Source organism: Amphiura filiformis, chromosome 8 (assembly GCF_039555335.1).
Source record: "Amphiura filiformis chromosome 8, Afil_fr2py, whole genome shotgun sequence".
In the NCBI taxonomy this organism is placed as follows: domain Eukaryota; kingdom Metazoa; phylum Echinodermata; class Ophiuroidea; order Amphilepidida; family Amphiuridae; genus Amphiura; species Amphiura filiformis.
In genome coordinates this window covers 26,005,895-26,026,549 of record NC_092635.1, presented here as the reverse complement: position 1 = coordinate 26,026,549, position 20,655 = coordinate 26,005,895, and the positions used below count along the sequence as shown (strand labels likewise).

Below are 20,655 nucleotides of genomic sequence, written 5' to 3'. Positions count from 1 at the left end.
AGATAGCTGGATTAACACGATCTAATATTGGGTTATCTTCAGATGATAGAATTAACACGATCTAATATTATTATTGGGTTTTCAGAAGATAGCAGGATCACGATCTATTGGATCATCTTCAGAAGATATCAAGATAACACAATCTAAATTGGGTTATCTTCTGAAGATAACAGGATTAACACGATGTAATATTGGGGTATCTTCAGAAGATAGCCTAATATTAGGTCCAGTTAATCTTGCTATCTTCAGAAGATATCAGCATTAACACGAACTAATATTGGTTATCTTCAGAAGATACCAGGATTAACACGATCTAATATTGGGTTATCTTCAGAAGATAGCAGGAAAAACACGATCTAATATTGGGTTATCTTCAGAAGATAGCAGGATTAACACGATATTTGGTTATATTCAAAAGATAGCAGGATTAACACGATCTAATATTGGGTTTTCTTCAGATGATAGCAGGATTAACACGATCTAATATTTGGTTATCTTCAGGAGATAGCAGGATTAACACATCTATTATTGGGTTATCTTCAGAAGATAGTTCAGAAGATAGCAGAATTAAAACAGCCGCACATTGTCCCAATAAAGCCCTCTTTTTGGAAGCTCGAAGAATTTACATGAATGGAATATATCCCACAGATTATATCCCACCGATTATACCGAGTCAATGTTGCAACTGGGAATTGTGTTTTCGTCTTTGCTCCCCCTCCACCAAAAACGCTGGCTACGCAAACTAATTACCGCTCTGTAAACTGCTGTAAATTACCAGGTCTGTAAATTACGTCTCGGATGACATACGCCTCCATTCGTATTGTTGAAGCCAGGAATGGCTAACTGCTTATTTCATAAACACACGTATTTTCTCCTATATCAAAAGTGGTCCGTAAACGTGATAGCAACAGGCCGGTCGTCATTTTCCGCCCAATTTGGGCTCCTTTGATGATTTGACTTCATAGACGCTAACCATTGAGTGGCAAAAACAGGTGGTCTTCTTACAGGTTTTCATAGCTTTTAGCCGCACAATGTTTCTGTCAACACTGAAATTACGATAGTAAAGCCAGCAGGCACCCTCTGAGCCGAACCTGACAAGTTTTTGATTTGCAAACGCACGGCGGGAAGGAGAGTGTTGTTTAAAAATGACCTTCACTGCATGGGTAGGGTGGTGATAAATATCTCCTGTACGGTGGATGGGGAGGGGGGCTGCTTACCGCCATTAAAAATGTCAAGTGATTCAAGCCTACAGTAATGATTATAAACTTTATAATATAAGGAGTATTTCACTCAGTATTCAACCAAAGTGGTTGACATTAACAAGTTTATGGCCCTATATAAACATGAACATGCACACCACGTGATGGCATTTAAACCAATCGGTACGGTTGAATTCAGGTTTCGTTAAATCTTATGTTCTCTATTATGCATACACGACTTACACGTACAAAACTGAAGTCGAACAAGTAAAAAAGCACTTCATTTAGCGTATGAACTGGCCTATTTCTTTTATTTTATGGTTTAAAGGAAGGTGACCTGGTATGTTTGGAAAATCAAATTCTTTAAAAAAAAATATGTATAACATAAAATCCATTCATGCAAAAAGAACACGTAAATATGTTCCTTGTAAATGTGACTCAGTAATTCATTATAGAATTACTGACATAATATATACAGCGTGATACTGGTAGTCTACAGTGTTTTTATTTATGATAACCATCATGATCCTGTAATAAACTGATATCAAATGAAAGATCCTATTTTTCGCATTAACATATTGAAATTAGAAGTTCCAAGATATTATCAAAAGACTGTTGAATTAGTCTAAAACGTGGTATACCACAGATGAGACTAATTCGACAGTTTTATAATGATTACTTCAGAAATATACCGATTGGGAACGCTTAATTTCAGTATGGTAATGAGAAAAATATGAGCTTTCGCCTGATACCAGAGTGTGAATTTTGATGGGGTTAAATGGGGTGGGGGACAAGGCCGTCAATCAGGTTACCCTTTAAAGGTAACAAACAAGTCAAGTTCATTTACGTACGTAAAAGGCAAATCATCATTCAAGGTGTACATTTTACATTTCTTGAATAATGTTGAAGGGGTTTAATAAATAATTGGATGCTTAAGAATAATAATGACTGGTCTCCTCAAAAAACTGTTTAGAAAGGAGACCAGTCAATATTGTTCTCGGAACATGGTTTTGTCTACTTCACTCGGGTACCATGTGAATAGGAATCTTTCACCATTGTTGCCAGCTGCTATCTACTGTACGTATACACATGATTTACTTCACCCATAGCATGTGATATAGAATATTTTATCATTGTTGGCAACTGTACTAGCACATGATTTTGTCTACTTCACTCAGGTAGCATGTGAAAGGGAATCTTTTACCACTGTTGCCAAAATGCTATCTACTGTACATAGCACATGATTTTGTCTACTTCACCCAGGTAGCATGTGATAGGGAATCTTTTACCATTGTTGCCAACTGCTATCTACTGTAGATAGCACATGATTTTGTCTACTTCACTCAGGTAGCATGTGAAAGGGTATCTTTTACCATTGTTTCTAGCTGCTATCTACTGTAGATAGCACATGATTTTGTCTTCTTTATCAGGTAGCATGTGACAGGGTATATGTTACCATTGTTGTTGCCAGCTGCAACAATGAGTAAAGTAGACAAAATCATGTGCTATCTACAGTAGATAGCAGTTGGCAACAATGGTAAAAGATACCCTATCACATGCTACCTGGGTGAAGTAGACAAAATCATGTGCTACCTGAGTGAAGTAGACAAAATCATGTGCTTCACATGCTACCTGGGTGAAGTAGACAAAATCATGTGCTATCTACAGTGGATAGCAGCTAATCATGTGCTATCTACAGTAGATAGCAGCTGGCAACAATGGTATCACGCTGTATATATTATGTCAGTAATTATGTAATGAATTAGTCACATTTACAAGGAACATATTTACGTGTTCTTTTTGCATGAATGGATTTTATGTTAGGGCATATACATATTTTCTTAAGAATTTGATTTTCCAAATATACCATGTCACCTTCCTTTAAACCATAAAATAAAAGAAATAGGCCAGTCCATTCGCTAATTGAAGTGCTTTTTGACTTGTTCGACTTCAGTTTTGTACGTGTATGCATAATAGAGAACATAAGATTTAACGAAACCTGAATTCAACCGTACCGATTGGTTTAAATGCCATCACGTGGTGTGCATGTTCACGTTTATATAGGGCCATAAACTTGTTAAGGGATCTGGAATGAGCGTTTTAAGCGTTTCGACAGTATTTTTTGTGGGACATGAGAGCACATCAGACATATCGAATTGCATTCTGAATACGAAGAATGTCTTTCTGATATCAAATAATTTTCATTTTTGAAATTCACGATATAATACAAATTTTATGACAAATTATTAAAATCTGATATTTTTCACATTTTTGATATAACAGTCCTTGAAGTAAATTTTATAAATCTAATGATATATTCTTAAAGTGTATGTAGCTGGGAGGAAAAGCCGACGATCAATTGAAAATTTTGACCTTTCATATTGAAGATATGGATTTTTTCCCAAAAAGACCTAATTTTTTTTTGGTGTTTTTGGAAAAAAAATCCATATCTTCAATACGAAAGGTCAAAATTTTCAATTGATCGTCGGCTTTTCATCCCACCTACATACACTTTAAGTATAAATCATCAGATTTATAAAGTTTGCTTCGAGTACTGTTTAATATAAAAATATCAATTTTTATGATTTGCCATAAAATGTGTATTACATTGCGAATTTCAAAAATCAAAATTATTTGATATCAGAAGGCCATTCTTCGTATTCAGAATGCAATTCGATATGTCTGATGTGCTCTAATGTCCCACAATAAATGCTGTCCAAACGTTCATACCCCACCCCTTAATGTCAACCACTTTGGTTGAATACTGAGTGAAATACTCCTTATTATAAAGTTTATAATAGGCCTTAATCACTTGACATTTTTTAATCACGGCGGTAACCAGCCCCCTCTCCCCACCCACTGTATAGGAGATATTTTATCTACCACCACCCACCCCATGCAGTGAATGTCATTTTAAACGACACTCTCCTTCCCGCCGCGCCGTGCGCTTACAAACTTGTCGGGTACCGTAGGGCTCAGAGGGTGCCTGCTGGCTTAACTATCATGATTTCAGTGTTGACAGAAACATTGCGCGGCCCAAAGCAATGAAAACCTTCAAGAAATCCGTCTGTTTTTTGCCACTCAATGGTTGGCGTTTATGAGCTCAAATCACCAAAGGAGCCCAAATTGGGCGGAAAATGACGACCGGCCTGTTGCTAACGACCACTTTTGATATAGGAGAAAACACGTGTGTTTGTGAAATAAGCAGTTAGCCATTCCTGGCTTCAACAATACGAATGATGGCGTATGTCATCCGAGACGTAATTTTAACAGATGTTAGACTGTGACCGGTAATTAGTTTGCGTAGCCTTGGTCGGTGGCAAAAATAACAACTTCTACCCGATTTTGGTGGTGGGGAGCAAAGACAAAAACAATATTCCCGGTTGTAACATTTCGGTAGGCCTATTAATATCGGCATGATCGGTGGGATATATTCCGTAAATGTAAATTCTTCGAGCTTCCAAAAAAGGGCTTTATTGGGACAATGTACGACTGCAACAGACTGTGTTAATCCTGCTTCACAATCTTCCCACACAGATAACCCAATCGTATAACCATGTGCTATCTACAGTAGATAGCAGCTGGTAAATTTAATGGTAAAAGATACCCTTTCATATGCTACCTGAGTAGGCCTAAAGTAGACAAAATCATGTGCTATCTACAGTAGCTAGATAGCAGCTGGCAATAATGGTGAAAGATACCCTTTCACATGCTACCTGAGAGAAGTAAACAAACCATGTGCTATCTACAGTAGATAGCAGCTGGCAATAATGGTAACATATACCCTATCACATGCTACCTGGGTGAAGTAGACAAAATCATGTGCTACCTGAGTGAAGTAGACAAAATCATGTGCTTCACATGCTACCTGGGTGAAGTAGACAAAATCATGTGCTATCTACAGTGGATAGCAGCTAATCATGTGCTATCTACAGTAGATAGCAGCTGGCAACAAATTATGGTATCACACTGTATATATTATGTCAGTAATTCTATAATGAATTAGTCACATTTACAAGGAACATATTTACGTGTTCTTTTTGCATGAATGGATTTTATGTTAGGGCATATACATATTTTTTTAAGAATTTGATTTTCCAAATATACCAGGTCACCTTCCTTTAAACCATAAAATAAAAGAAATAGGCCAGTTCATTCGCTAATTGAAGTGCTTTTTGACTTGTTCGACTTCTGTTTTGTACGTGTATGCATAATAGAGAACATAAGATTTAACAAAACCTGAATACAGTTCAACCGTACCGATTGGTTTGAATGTCATCACGTGGTGTGCATGTTCAAGTTTAGGCCTATATAGGGCCATAAACTTGTTAATGTCAACCACTTTGGTTGAATACTGAGTGTAACTACTCCCTATTATAATCATCACTGTAGGCCCGGTTAATCACTTGACATTTTTAATGGCGGTAACCAGCCCCCGCTCCCCACCCACCATATAGGAGATATTTTATCTACCACCACCCGCCCCATGCAGTGAAGGTCATTTTAAACGACACTATCCTTCCCGCCGTGCGCTTACAAACTTGTCGGGTAGGGCTCAGAGGGTGCCTGCTGGCTTACCTATCATGATTTCAGTGTTGACAGAAACATTGCGCGGCCCAAAGCAATGAAAACCTTTAAGAAATCCGTCTGTTTTTGCCACTCAATGGTTGGCGTCTATGAGCTCAAATCACCAAAGGAGCCCAAATTGGGCGGAAAATGACGAACGGCCTGTTGCTATCCCGTTTAACGACCACTTTTGATATAGGAGAAAACACGTGTGTTTATGAAATAAGCAGTTGGCCATTCCTGGCTTCAACAATACGAATGATGGCGTATGTCATCCGAGACATTTTAGCCTGATTTTAACAGCACTGACCGGTAATTAGAGTGTAGCCTTGGTCGGGGGCAAATAACTTCTACCCGATTTTGGTGGTGGAGGAGCAAAGACGAAAACAATATTACCGGTTGCAACATTTCGGTAGGCCTATTATTCGCATGATCGGTGGGATATATTCCGTACTGACATGTAAATTCTTCGAGCTTCCAAAAAAGGGCTTTATTGGGACAATGTACGACTGCAACAGACTGTGTTAATCCTGCTTCACAATCTTCCCACACAGATAACCCAATCGTATAACCATGTGCTATCTACAGTAGATAGCAGCTGGTAAATTTAATGGTAAAAGATACCCTTTCATATGCTACCTGAGTGAAGTAGACAAAATCATGTGTTTTCAAATTTCACCATTGTTTCTAGCTGCTATCTACTGTAGATAGCACATGGTTTTGTCTACTTCACTCAGCTCAGGTAGCATGTGATAGGGTATCTGTTACCATTGTTGCCAGCTGCTATCTACTGTAGATAGCACACGATTTTGTCTACTTCACTCAGGTAGCATGTGATAGGGTATCTTTTACCATTATTGCCAGCTGCTATCTACTGTAGATAGCACATGATTTTGTCTACTTCACTCAGGTAGCATGTGAAAGGGCATCTTTTACCATGTTTACCATTGTTGCCAGCTGCTATCTACTGTAGATAGCACATGATTTTGTCTACTTCACTCGGGTAGCATGTGATAGGGTATCTTTCACGTTTGTTTCTAGCTGCTATCTACTGTAGATATCACATGAATTTGTCTACTTCACTCAGGGTAGTATTTTGATATGGCATCTTTTTATTTATTTTCAAGCTTTTATATACTAAGTATCTCAAAGCTATAATGAAGTGTGCCCTTGTCACAAGTTGAAAAAGAGGAAATGGTCCTTGTCTATAAGACATAGCATGCGATGTGCAGTAGACGGGTATCCAATGAAAATACCTTTTGAACTCAAATGAATGTTTGAAGCAGGCAATGCACACTGGATTCTTTATAGACTGGCCTTTGAGCAATAATCTTTCAAATGACAAGATCCAAGTTATTCAGTGGGACTCCATGAGGCGAGAAGTGTAGAGTACAAGTAATGTAGACAATCGTCCATGCAGCCAGGGTAGCTCAGGTAACTGGGTTTAAGAATGCTATTTTCACACAGGATAGCACCGAGATGAAACTTGCACACATGCATAGACCAATAAGCTGGTGCACAAAAGTTTAAACTGATTTGGAGTTTATTTAGCGGTCATTCCAAATTATTAAGTAGCACACAGATGGAATTGGCACACATGCATTAAATTAACTGGTACACAAATGTTAAACTCTGATTTGTGGTCAAAGGTCATTTAGGGGTCATTTCCAGCCACTGACCAAATACCTACCTTCAAAATGCTTCTTTTCCAACAGTCACAATAATTGGGATTGCTACTGCTAAATACTAATGCTACTAATGTCTTTTTGAGGGACAGAATAACAACAGAATTTGAACCAGCACATCTTTTTAGGAAACTTTTATTGATTCACAAGATATTAACAAAATTTATTTCACAAAATATTACAAACATTTACATTGAATTCAGAAAAGTTCAAATAAATTGCAAAATGATATCAATATGATAGTATGCATCACATTTCTTGTAAATGTGACCCTACTGAACAACAGTAAGGATTTCATATGAATGAACAGCCTGCACGTGAATCCAACACGCTGTTTGATTGGTTTAATCAGTATTTTCACCCGGCCACATTTTGTACTTTGAATTATGAATGTGTACTGTGTTCATTCAAATGAAATTTTTACTGTACGGTGCAGTAAACATTGCATATTACAATACCCCATTTAATGAAAATTAGGTATTACTGCAATCTTTCCCTTTTTAATTAAGGGGCTGTGCAATAATTATGAGCCCTGGGGAAGGTAAAATTGGGGGTGGGGGAGCAAGAATTGTTTGCAAGGTAAAAAAGAATGAGGGGTGGGGCAAACCAAAAAAGGATGAGGGGTGGGCAAACCATGTTTGGTAATTTGAAAGGGAGAGGGTAACACACTGGAGGACAGGACATTTTATTTAGATGGGCAAATTTTATCTAAATCTTTTTATGGATGAAAATGATTGGATCTTGAATCATTCAGACTGTTTGAGTTTGGTAGGAATTCCAAAATGTTTCAGGTGTGGATTTCAAATGAAATAGCCACAATTCCCAAGGGTTGAATACTGACCCTGTTATTACTATGAACTTTAATATACAAGTTAATTTTAACGCCATATTCAGTGATCTTCTGGATTGCATCAAGCTATTCCAGTTGAAATCAATACAACCCCATTTAAGATAATGTTCTTAATTTTCCACACAGGGAGTGTGCATTTCAAATTGGGTTATCTGAATGTGTGACTCCATTTGAAATCTACCCCTGTGTGTGAGATTAAGGTCATGTCTTCCATAGGGGGTGTATGTATTTCAACTGGAATAGCCCATTGCATAATGAGCTCATATGAGTGTATTTTGAGGTAGAAAACGAATGAGTTTAGCTTTCATGTCACAGTTAGACTATGCCATAGTCGAAATTTATTAAAAATATGTTATTATTAGTCATGATGAACCCATTTCATTGAACTCAAAATCATACTGATGTTTATTAAAATTAAAGTATTCAATAGTAAAATGGTCATAAAGAGTTAAAAATATCAGACGATTAGTGACAATAAAAGTAATTGAATGCAACATTATCTTGCATAATTATAACGGCTCACTTTAATACTGAACAATTCTGATTTTGGAACTATCTACCAGTTTATTGATAGCGAACCCCGAAATTTCGACTATGAACTTTGAATTGTAAGCAGAACTTTACCCCCTGGACTTTGCTCTCTAAAAACACACTGTCAAGCATACTTGTTTATCAGTCCATTAACCACAAGTACGCAGCTAGATGTTTGATGAGAGATTAACTTTCAGCGTCAACACAAAAGCGCCGTTAATACCACAGGCAGTTGTTTACGGTGTGATGGCGCGGGCCCAGACGATTTAAACCATAGCGAGGTATGGGCGACCAATCACAAGGCAGATCCATTTAAAGATGCATTTATTGCATTACATCATCGCCAATTTTAGTTAGGCCAGAAATTGGCCTAACTCTCCATAGAGTCCCGTGTTAAAAATCTTAACCGCAAGGGCAATGTCAGTAGTCCACTTGGGAAGCTAACAAACAGAGGGAGTAGGGTGACTGATCAGATGTGAAAATCTATCAATTGTGCACACATTAATTAAATCAGAGTTTTAAGCTTAAGTACAATATCCAGAGTATGCACAATGGGCAAGTGGACTACGGGGTAGTCTATGTCACAGTTGGCATACAATGACATTGCAAATAAAATTAAGTTCAAATGAAATGAATAATATAAAATATTGCAAATTTGATGCAATTCTACATTTCTACTTATAGTAATTATTAAACTTTTTTGTAACAAATTCATATGAAAATTCTAGTATTATCATTTATGGTATGGTTGTTCACACCAATCATGTACCACATTGCGCTTACTTTTTGCAGTGTATTGAATGTGTGCATGTCCACTGCATTGTCAAACCACCAGAAAGTTTTGAAACACTCATACTTATATGAGGGCTGGTCAATAAGTTCCCGCAACTATGGTGTATCTCTGCTCATGCATGACTTGGATGGCTGTTACTTACGCTAAATTCAAGTTTGTACTTTTGTCTTTCAAAACGAATATGTATTAGCGATGCTGAATGCTTGATTACGTAATGACATTAGCATAAACACAATAGCGTATGGGCACTGCCTGATTTATGGTGAAAAGTAGTCAAGAAAATCTCGCGCCAAATTGAGGTATTGTTACATAATTCCAAATATCTCGAGAATAAAAGTATAGAATCTGGCACGGTTTTGCAGCTTTATAAACCGATAACATAGGCATGATGCTGGACTCTTTTAGACATACACCATTTTTATTAAAGAAAAGAAATCGTGTTGAATATCTCCAATTTTGAGTAGGCTTTATCACCCATTGTTCTTTACATAATAAGAGATAGAAAGATTAATCGATGACAAAATTTAACCAATGGTACCTGCTTTGATTGGGTATCTACTGATTATAAAAAAGGGAGGTCCCAGTGGTAATACCATAAACATTTCTTTCTTAATGAACCCTTAATTTCAAAAGGTCTTGTTTTTGTAATTAAAGTAGCACACCATAGAGAGGCTCTGGATTGAATAAGAAATTTGAATTTCGAAAGGTGTGTCTAATTTTAGCATTAGACTTGGTATAGGCTAGCAATTCACTCACACAGCTACTGTTCCATAAACCTTGTATTAGTCATATTTTTAGCGCGTTTTTGATGAATTTTTACTTTTTTCATACATTTTTGGTACTTTCAATCATGCATACCATCAACGCATGCGCATATTTCTATTTTTGTTGCAACAAATTTTATTGTCCTGACTATGATGATCTGTAATACCATACCAATAACCATATTTGGTTTTGTTTTATTTTGGAGATAATTTAGATTCTTTCTTCTGCCGTGTGGGCTCTTTTTCGCGATTTTCACACCATTTTTGCTTGTTGTTATATAGGCCTATTTTTGGTGAAGTTCAAAGATGGTCCCTTTCCTCATCTGTCGACGGATACATTTCTTCTTTCACAATTATCAATCGAATATACTCAGATTACCTCATACCATAACAAAGGCTTGTAAACTGCTTTGGTCCTTACTTCTGCTTCTTTTTATTACACGTTCCTCAAAGCCAATTCAAATTTCTCGCCAATGTTGACAATTGTCAGTGTACATATAGCAATGACTTTATGCAAATGAGGTTACGTAATTAAAGGTACTCTGATACTAATTATTGTGCGTTTTGAAAGACAAAGGTACAAACTTTATTGATCGTAAGTAACAGTCATCTAAGTCATGCATGAGCGGAGATAAATAATGGTTGCGGGATATTATTGACCAACCCTCGTAAGATGCCAATTTGAGATCTGTCATCTTTGCTGATAAATCACTGGCGTGTCTAGGATCTTTTCCTGCGGGGGGTTCAGAGGGGCTTTCAGAGTTATGCGGGGGCCTCAATGGCTAAAATCGCCAAAAAACGGTTGATTTGACATGATTTTTAACAAAGTGCGGGGGGCTTCAGCACCCAAACCCCCCTACCACCTTGTATATGCAAAGCCAAAGCATAATTGAATGCAAAGGGTAACATGTGACATGATCTGATCCAATTAAAGTTGGAAATTTTGTAAATTGAGTTATTACTAAGTTGCTCATTACCCAGCTTACTGATGCTGAAATCCCACAAGTCCCTGCACAACTTTTTATTTGTCCATTTTCTTCTGTTTTTTGCTCCTTATTTTTGCCGCATCTCAATTTTATTATTGCTGACTTTGGTCTGATCTGATCATATCATGTCACATATGTGGTGTGATCAAGCAAAATCAGTCTGCAATCTGTCATATTCAATTTTCAGTTTCTTATTGGATTGTAAAAAGCATTTGCAAAGTTACATTTTGTAGAAAACCCCATTGAAATTGGACAATCAGTCCAAAGATATGAGCAGTTAAAGAGTTTCCAAAACAATAGGATACAAATGGAAATATTTCCTTTGTTTGGCTCTATCTCAAAATCAATATCTCTGACTTCCGACTGATTTTGCTTGATCACATCACATGATATTGATATGACACATGTGGGATATACCAGGTGGAGTACTGTACGGACCTATATTTATACTAAGGTTCACCACATAATGTTAATCAATGCAGGTGGACTTATTCACTGAACTGGAATTTGGTTCATTTCTTCAATACAAGAATGTAGAATACAACATAACAGCAATTTCACATTTCTCCTCTGTAAATGTACCTACACGTAAATTCAAATTTTCAATTCAATATTTATCTAAATGAATGCACCTACAAATAAATTTTAAATTGGATATCTAAATGCACCTACAATCTTGTGCGAAATGTTAGCACACTTGACATTCTTATCGCCCCATGCATGTGAATAGTGAGCAAAGTGGAAAACAATACTATGTTTTTATCATTGAAGATTTTGTGCTTCTTCCCCCCGCCTCCAAGCAATGTTGGGTAGACATAATTAGCCTTTTCTACATATGGCAGACACAATAGGATGGCGCTGCACAAAATGGGTAAAGTTTTTTGAATATTGTTGGGTTTTACCCATATTGAAGACTGCCCTCCTATTGTGTACGCCATATCTCGAAAAGCCTAATTGTACAATCATCTGCCACTCTGTTCAGCACTCAACATTAGGGAGTTTACGATTTCCACAACGGATGGTTCTGCGATGGTAAAACACCAAACGTAATGCGTCGTCCTCCAAATTCTACAACATGTGAAGAGTCTGACAACTGTCGTAGCGACGATAACAACGTTTGGTGTTTTACCATAGAAAAATTCCCTATTGTTGAAAGGGAGGGGACTGCATGAGATGTCCAAACCATAAACTAAAGCGATACAGACTATTCACAAACAGGTAAAGTCCTAGCATCACCCGAGGGTCGATGGTTCCATGAAGTACGACAGACGAAACTGCAATGCACATACCACATATTTTTACGGTCTTTAGCGTAAACGCGAAAACATGCAACGCTCTATCTCGTATATGCTAAGGCACACAAAACAGGCATGACTGTTAGACACACACAATTGAATGATCCGCCCTTATGCCAGAATTCACAGCATACAAAGCACAGGTGCTGTTTACGAATAGCCTGTATCTCTTTAGTTTATGGTCCTAACATTTTCGCACATGATTGTACACATAAAATTACATTTTCAATTCTAAATCACCCACACATAACTTGTAATTTCAAATTCAATGTACCTACATGCCCCTACAAATAACTTGTAATTTCAAATTCAATATATGTGACATGATCAAGGGGAATGAGTCGGATGTCGCTAATATTGTTTTTGTGATATTGGCAAAAACAGTGTTCAAATTCTTTTGATTCATATTGTTTTCAGCCATTGATAAATTGCTCATAACTCGGTAACCAGATGTCCGATTTCGGATGGGGTTTACATCAAAATGTAGCATTCATAAACTGCAAGAAAATGATGTTAAAAACGTCTAATTGAAAATTGCCGACATGTGACTCATTCCCCTTGATCATGTCACATATCTAAATACCCCTACACATAACTTGTAATTTCATATTCAATATATCAAAATTGCCCCTACACATAACTTGTAACTTCATATTCAATATGCATCTATGCATGAATTGAAATTGTCAATACAACGCATAATACAAATATTCAATGAATATAGCACCATGTGGGAAACCAATTGTCATATTACAATACTATAGTTTACAGGATATCATAGAAAACACTTTTAGGAAATGATTAACAATGGCTTTTTCGGGGCAGTGCAATAATTATGTTTACCACCCAGGGGTGAATTATAGGGGAGGGCAAACATTTTTGTAAGCATGTTTTTGGTAGATCAAAAAGGACACAAGCAACTTTTGACACATATCTTCTGGGAATCTTTTTGATATTACGTCCTAAAGTGTATAGAAAACATAGCAACAAATATGCAAAAATTTCCATTTTGTGGTAAGCTGATGGGCCAAAGAAAAAAAGAACACTAATTTTTGACAGACCATTTTGAGAATGTACCCTCCATGGTACACATAATTATTGCACAGCCCCTTATTGGTTACTGGTCTTCTTAGCCATCCAGTAACACTTTAGAAAATATCCCAAACTCCGCGCACAATCTTGTCAAAGTAAATGGCAGATGTTTTCAATGTGCTATTCCAGTTGAAATCCATACACCCGCTGTGGAAGACATGACCTTAATCTCCCACACATGGGTGTGCATTTAAAATGGAGTGACCCATTCGGGTAACACCATTTTAAATTCACACTTCCTTTGTGGAAGATTCAGGTCAAGTCTTCCACAGCGGGTGTATGGATTTCAACTGGAATAGCCCAACAGCTTCTATAATGTACCCAGAAAGGCTTGTACATTGTGAGGTATCTGTCTACTTTCTAGCTGCCTGAGAAAATAAGTATATTCTTTGGTTAATTTAATTGGTTAGTTTCTTAGTTATTTGGAAATTCTTAAACTACAAACAAATTAAGATTCACATAAATTCCATTGATAGAAAAAACAATGCTACACTCAAAACAGCTGGTTTTTGCATGAAAGAAGCTCAACATTCTTTCCTCCAGCTAGCTGCTCCTGTAGCTTAGCAACTGCTTCCTTGTCAACATCTTTAGCCTCTGGTGTACAAGGTATACTAAACACAGATGATGCATTGGATTTTTGTGAACAGCTAGTCTCTTGTGAGTCTGGTTCATCTGCATTATCTACTTGCTTCACAGGAGAAGACTGCGTAGGACTTAGCAAGTTTTGTTCATCTTTGCATCCACTGGATGAGAGTGGTAAAAATTCTTCAGATTTTTGTGAGCACAAAGTTGTTTCTTGAGAATCTGGTTCATCCATATCATCTTCATGTTCAGCTTTGCTACCATTCGACAAAATGGGTAAGAACCCTTCAGACTTTTGAGAGAACAAAGTAGTTTCCTGAGAATCTGGTTCTTCAACATCTTCTGCAGCACTTTGTGAGTCTTTCTTCATCAAGATTCCATCATCTTGACAAGAATTTGGTAGATACTTCAACCAGCTGTTCACATCACCTGAAGAGCCACAAGAGCTTGGGATATCATCATCACTGTCTTCATGATTGTGTTTACTATCATCATTGTCGCATAAATCATGACAAGTCCGTTCAGAAGGTGCAGGGTTTGGCTTCTTATCATCTTCTTGACCCTGACTATTTTTATCGGATTCTTGAGATGCCATCTGTAAGTCATACTCCAGGTCATCATCTGGATAGAACTCATCAGCGCCACTGCTGATGCTTCCCATATCACTGTCTTCGTCAGCTTCATCTTCGTCACTGTTGTTCTTTATTTGACCGTTGACATCACCTGATCCATCTGCACCATTGACTGAAATGGGAGAAGAAAAAAGAAGTACAAATATTTGTAGGAGTGAAATTAATACCATTTTGCTATAGCACAATAATTTTGCAATATTATACAAATATTGACTGCTATGAGGGCATGGTTAAAATTATAGGCCCGGTGATCTCAAAACCATGACTATGCCCGAGGCGTGGCCGAGGGGCATAGTCATGGTTTTGAGATCACCGCTGGCCTATAATTTTAACCATGCCTCAATAAAAAGCAGTCAATATTTGTTTTATATACCAAATCTTAAGATTCTTGTCATCTGTTTGGTTAAAAGCATCGATTTTGGGAAGAGAAATGAATAGTTTCAATGCGAACGGCACACAGATTACAATCTGTGCTTTCTGCGTAATTATAGCGCGTGAAAACATTAACGTGTGCGTAATATCATTTACGCTGGGAAAAACGCGCAGTTTGATCGTGACGCACGTGCCCGGTCCATAGTTCATTTCCATGGACCGGTCCATAGTTCATTTTGCGGGCATAGTTAATTCAATGACTGCACTTTCAACCAATCAGATGACAGGAATCTTTATATGAGGTATATAATTATATATAGGTGTGAATCACATACAAGATGACAAACTTGTGATGACAATGATAGCTACATTTAAAGAAGAATGTGAAGTTCATTTTTCAAAACCAATTAGATACTTTTTTCCACTGACCTAACAGTTTCGAGTGTCTTGGGCGCATTCTTCTTCAGAGTGAGCTATGTCCACACACCTTCTCCGACAAAATTTGGTCTGTAGAGGGCGTACTACTCACGGAGATGATTGGGTCATAGATGTGACTTAGAAAATGGGTCTCCTTGTCTCTGTTCATGACTTGTGGGGATTTCTTCCTTATCCAGATGGATTCCATAATTCTTCTCGATCTAGCGTCACCTTCCTTACTAAGAATTCTGGACCCTTTCCAATCGATGACACCAATCATCTCCCGAGTGAGTAGTGCGCCCTCTACAGGCCGAATTTCGTCGGAGAAGGTGTGTGGACATAGCTCACTCTGAAGAAGAATGTCGTCCAAGACACTTGAAACTGTCAGGTCAGTGGAAAAAAGTATTTAATTGGTTTTGAAAAATGAACTTTATATTCTGAATTTCTGCAAACCTGATGAATTTATTTAGATATATTTAAAGAATCCAGACTTTGCATAGCCCAGTGTGTATCAGTATTATGGTAAAGTGGCTATATTGGATTGTCATACAATATACATGGACACCAAAATAGTATACCTTCAGCATATACTGTGTTACAACAGTTTGTAGTGGTTAGTGTGTGCTATAGCTACAAGGCATTGTACACAAAATGCCAACAAACACACACTTCAAATCAAAGGTTGCCAGGTGCCAGGCGAAATAATTCTGAACTACACTATTTTGCTCTCCATGAGTGATATGCACACAAAGCCGAGTCTGGACTCTTTTTATCTAATTTCTTGAAGTTTAGCTTGTGGTCAGGCTTCCTAATCCAGAAGGCTAGCCCTACCAATGTGGATCCATTTTATTGATTTATCTTCCTAGGTGATGTAATGGTATATAGGACTAATTAGACTTAAGCCTGGTGGTTTAGGAAGCCTGACCACTAGCCATGCTTCGAGAAACTGGCCCATAAAGTCTTAAACTCTTGACTCGCATACACACAAACAAACAAGTAAGTATAACTGAACAAATTTCCCACCTCACTATACGATGCAGTGGTATATTCACACAATAGGGTCCTGGGAAATTCTTTTTGATATGTCTGCTCTGATATCTTTTTCTACTACATTTTAAAGTCAAAATTGCAAATTTTTCCCACAATTTTTAAAATTGGCAAATGTTTTGCTCTTTCCTGACCTACTACAATCATTTCTTGTAAAACAGAGAGACTGTAAACCAGAGAGACTGTCAGTATAGTATACTTGACTCATATCTTTTCAATTTCAAAAATAGTATTCGCCAAACAATGATGTTATCACTGATATTATGTTACTATCTTCTATGTGTAATTGGAGATTCCATTTAAACCGCACACACCAATTGCACCTAATATTCAATCCAGCTAGAAATTCTTGCTAGTTTTATGTTCAATTCCAGTTGAAAATTGTTGAAATATATAAAATACAGTTAAATTCTACCCGGGAATTCTACACACTTTGTGCACAAATGAGAACATTTTGATTGGAATTCCAAAATCTTCCACACCTTTTTCCATATTTATGGATGAAAGATGTGGATCTGGAATAATTAAACAGTTGAATATGGTTGTATTTCTAAAGTCTTTCACAAGGGGTGTAGATTTCAAATGGATAGCCCAATTGTTTGCAAGTTGATATTACCTTTAGATGTTACAGGTCTACTCTTCCTGGGAGATTCTCCAAACAAGTCAGCTAGGTCATCTTCATCACCGTGTGCTGCAAACATGAAAGGAAACAAAAGTGAGTTTATGTCAAGCACAAGGAAACAAAAGTGTTATTTTATGTCACAAAAGGTCAAGCTGATTCCATGTAAAAAGTATAAACCGCGTCATCTCCTGGGGTAGGGGCACTAAACGTTAGAAGTGACAGTATGTGCCTGTCAATAGAATACCTGATGACTCCCTCTTTTTAAAGTCATATCCGATTTTCCATTTTTTTTCTTACAGTCTTATCATGCAATAATATAATGAAATGATGCAGAAACTTTTATCTTACATCAGCCAATTAACATTGTAAATTTGGCATATTTGGAACAAAAATAGAATTATGTTAAATTTTTAAAAAACTTTTTATCTGATGACCATTTCTTTCAAAATTGTATACCAAATGACTCCTTTTCAAAAGCTTAAATATCCAATGACCCTTTTTTTTTTTTTTTTTCATACCCAATGACCCCCTATTTTAAAACAACATTTTATACCTATAGGCCCAAACTTCAAGACGTTGATAGGCACATACCCATCACTTCTAAAGTTGAGTGCCCCCCTGGGCATCATCTGCACCCCCGCACAATGCAATTCAGGGGGGAAACTCATATAGACAATGATATTCTTATCTTTTCCCATTTTTAAAGTATATGGTGAACACAATAGGCAATGATAGGAGGGGACTATAACCGAGTATTAAACCCTTCATGCAGAGCCATCCTGCAGAGCTAGCCATGCAGCGGGTTCTATGGACCACCCTTAAACCTGTCAATGAGAGTATGTTACCCTTCAAATCAATCAATTAATCAATCAATCAATCAATCTTTATTTCATTCAAAATACAACAAAACAACAACAGCAATACATACACATTTGAATGAGGAGATGCTCATAGAGGCCTGAAACAAACACCCCGTTAACATAATGGCCTAAGTTTCAAAATTTATCGGATAAAAACAATTACATACATACAAACACGCCCCCACACACCACCCTCTTTCATACATTCATATAGAGCTAAGTCAGATAAAATTAAGATTTCATAACATATAATCACGTATATCGCACAAGAGAGCTGACATTTTGTGAATATAGTATAACTGCTAGGAGATCCGTTAATTTAAGCAAGAAAAAAACCCCAAACAATTAAGAAGTAAAACCAAACTAAGAAGTATTCAGTGTACATTTCCATAAGGTTTGTTTTAATTTGGGACCTAAAGAGTTTTACTGATTTAGCCATTTTTGGCGCATTTGTCAATCGAATGATTGGAACAGTGTGATGGGATATAGGGGCTGTGAATGTAAAAAAAATTGTTATGAAGGTGAATCGGTGAGGGGGAACTTCCGCATAGTGACAGGTAGACCATCCTTTTTAGACTAGCTCCTACCCAATGATCCCCTTTCTTTTATCCTATTACTCAATGACCCCCTTTTCTATTTCCCCCTTTTTATGATGCCCTTATTTTTGCTCAAGTCATGACCTTAATTGTTGAATTCTGCTATCCAATGACAATATTCTAAAACTCACATTCACCACAAAATACAATGCTAAACAATGATATATCAGGTCTTCTAATATATCAGATTTGTACTGTACCAATTACAAACAGGCAAAATATTTTGTGTTGTGAATTTTATACCATATATATAAAAATTCAAAAACGAAACAAAAAAATGCAACCATATTTTTTCACAATTTTAGGGTCGGTCGAAGAGGTCAATACAATTTTTTTAAATCCTTATTTGTTGTTTTTTGTCATTGTTTGTTGAATGTGTAGTGTGTTGAGGATGTCTGTTGCTAATATCTTTCTATATCTCAAATTCCCCTGTATACCCATAAATGCACACAGGTGCTTCCCTTGCTTTTACAACAGAGAGGTTTTGTGTACCTATTACATCCAGCCAATGGTTTGTATATATTTATTTATTTAGAGAAAATAATGTACTCCAATGGGTACCTGCAAATTATACTCTCTATCAATGACTTAAGGGCAGAGTAATGGGAGAGAACATGGACCTTTTCGAGCTTCATTATTTCTGAATTGTATGTCCAAAGTATATAAAACTATACATTTTTGGAAAGGAAATAAGTCAAGGAATCCGATGGTGACGTCAGATTTGTTCAAAAATCTCAAGTTCTTGAAAAAAATCACAAAAATTCACTTTTTTACCCCAATTTTTTTGTGACAACTTAGAAAAAAATCCGTTCAGGTGTAAAAAAAATCAGTTAGCTTTTCATGAAGAAGAGACATGAACTTGGGGAAGGTTTTTTATTTTTTGAAATTAGTCTCTTTTTTCAAATATTGAAAAAACATGTGAAAAAAGCCATTTTGTCACTCTATTAAGCTAAAAATTGCACATAATGGTGTATATTTTTGTTTCAAACAAATATTTTGAAAAAATGAAAAAATCCTTCCCTAGACTTTGATGTACTCTAAAGGATAGTGCAAAAAGTTTACCCTTTGCTTGCATATTTTTCGAGTTATCTTGTCACAAAAATCGCGAATATTGTCAAAAGTGAACTCTGAGAAATCAACGCTTTAGTAAAAAATGTCAAAATTATGCACAAAACGTCCCTAAATTTTAAAACGGTAAGACTTTCACACTTGTAAAAGCTGTATCTGGTGCATGGTCTAAATATGCATCTTTTTGCACCAATGAAACTATAATCTCTGCTTTCAGTGCGCCAAAATTCAAAATAATTAAAAATCTATGTGGCATTTTGACTGCAAATTTTTGTTTTGTTTACACCACATTTGCTGGCGTTAACAACATACCGAATGCGCCTTGACTGCGTTGGACATACACGCAGAGTTACACCATGTCACGCGACTTGAATCGCGCGCGTAATCACAATATTTCGCATTCGTGCATTTCTGACTCATTATTTCCCGCCAATTTACTAAGCTGTCTTGAGCCATGTGACTTTTTAGAGTTGAAAAGAGTGAAATAAATCAAGCAAAAATACGAATAAATATTAGCAAGTTGTATTTTATCAGTTTCAAGTGAAAGAATACATCTTAGTGTTGATAAATATCAAAAAATCTCAAATTCGGTCGTGGACGAATGTGTCTTCCATTACTCTGGCCTTAAAGGAGGATATTTTCAGTAGATATCCACAAAAAAAGCTTATTCCCAAAATGTCAGTTGAATCCGATTTTGC

The 20,655-nt window shown here is 36.7% G+C and overlaps 1 protein-coding gene across 2 annotated transcripts in view; it reads right to left on the bottom strand.

Annotated features, from left to right (window-relative positions):
• Positions 1 to 14,022: 14,022 nt before the first annotated feature.
• Positions 14,023 to 20,655, bottom strand: part of LOC140158869 (protein artemis-like) — an 81,293-nt gene continuing 74,660 nt past the window's right edge. Inside the window, exons 14-15 of one of the 2 annotated variants that reach the window (XM_072182126.1) lie at positions 17,428 to 17,502; positions 14,023 to 15,087 (exon numbers count right to left, since the gene is read on the bottom strand). In XM_072182126.1, coding sequence (XP_072038227.1) covers positions 14,255 to 15,087; positions 17,428 to 17,502 — 908 coding nt within the window. In that variant the 3' untranslated portion in view covers positions 14,023 to 14,254. The remainder of the gene's footprint in view (positions 15,088 to 17,427; positions 17,503 to 20,655) is intronic. The other variant, XM_072182127.1, reaches the window with a different exon arrangement.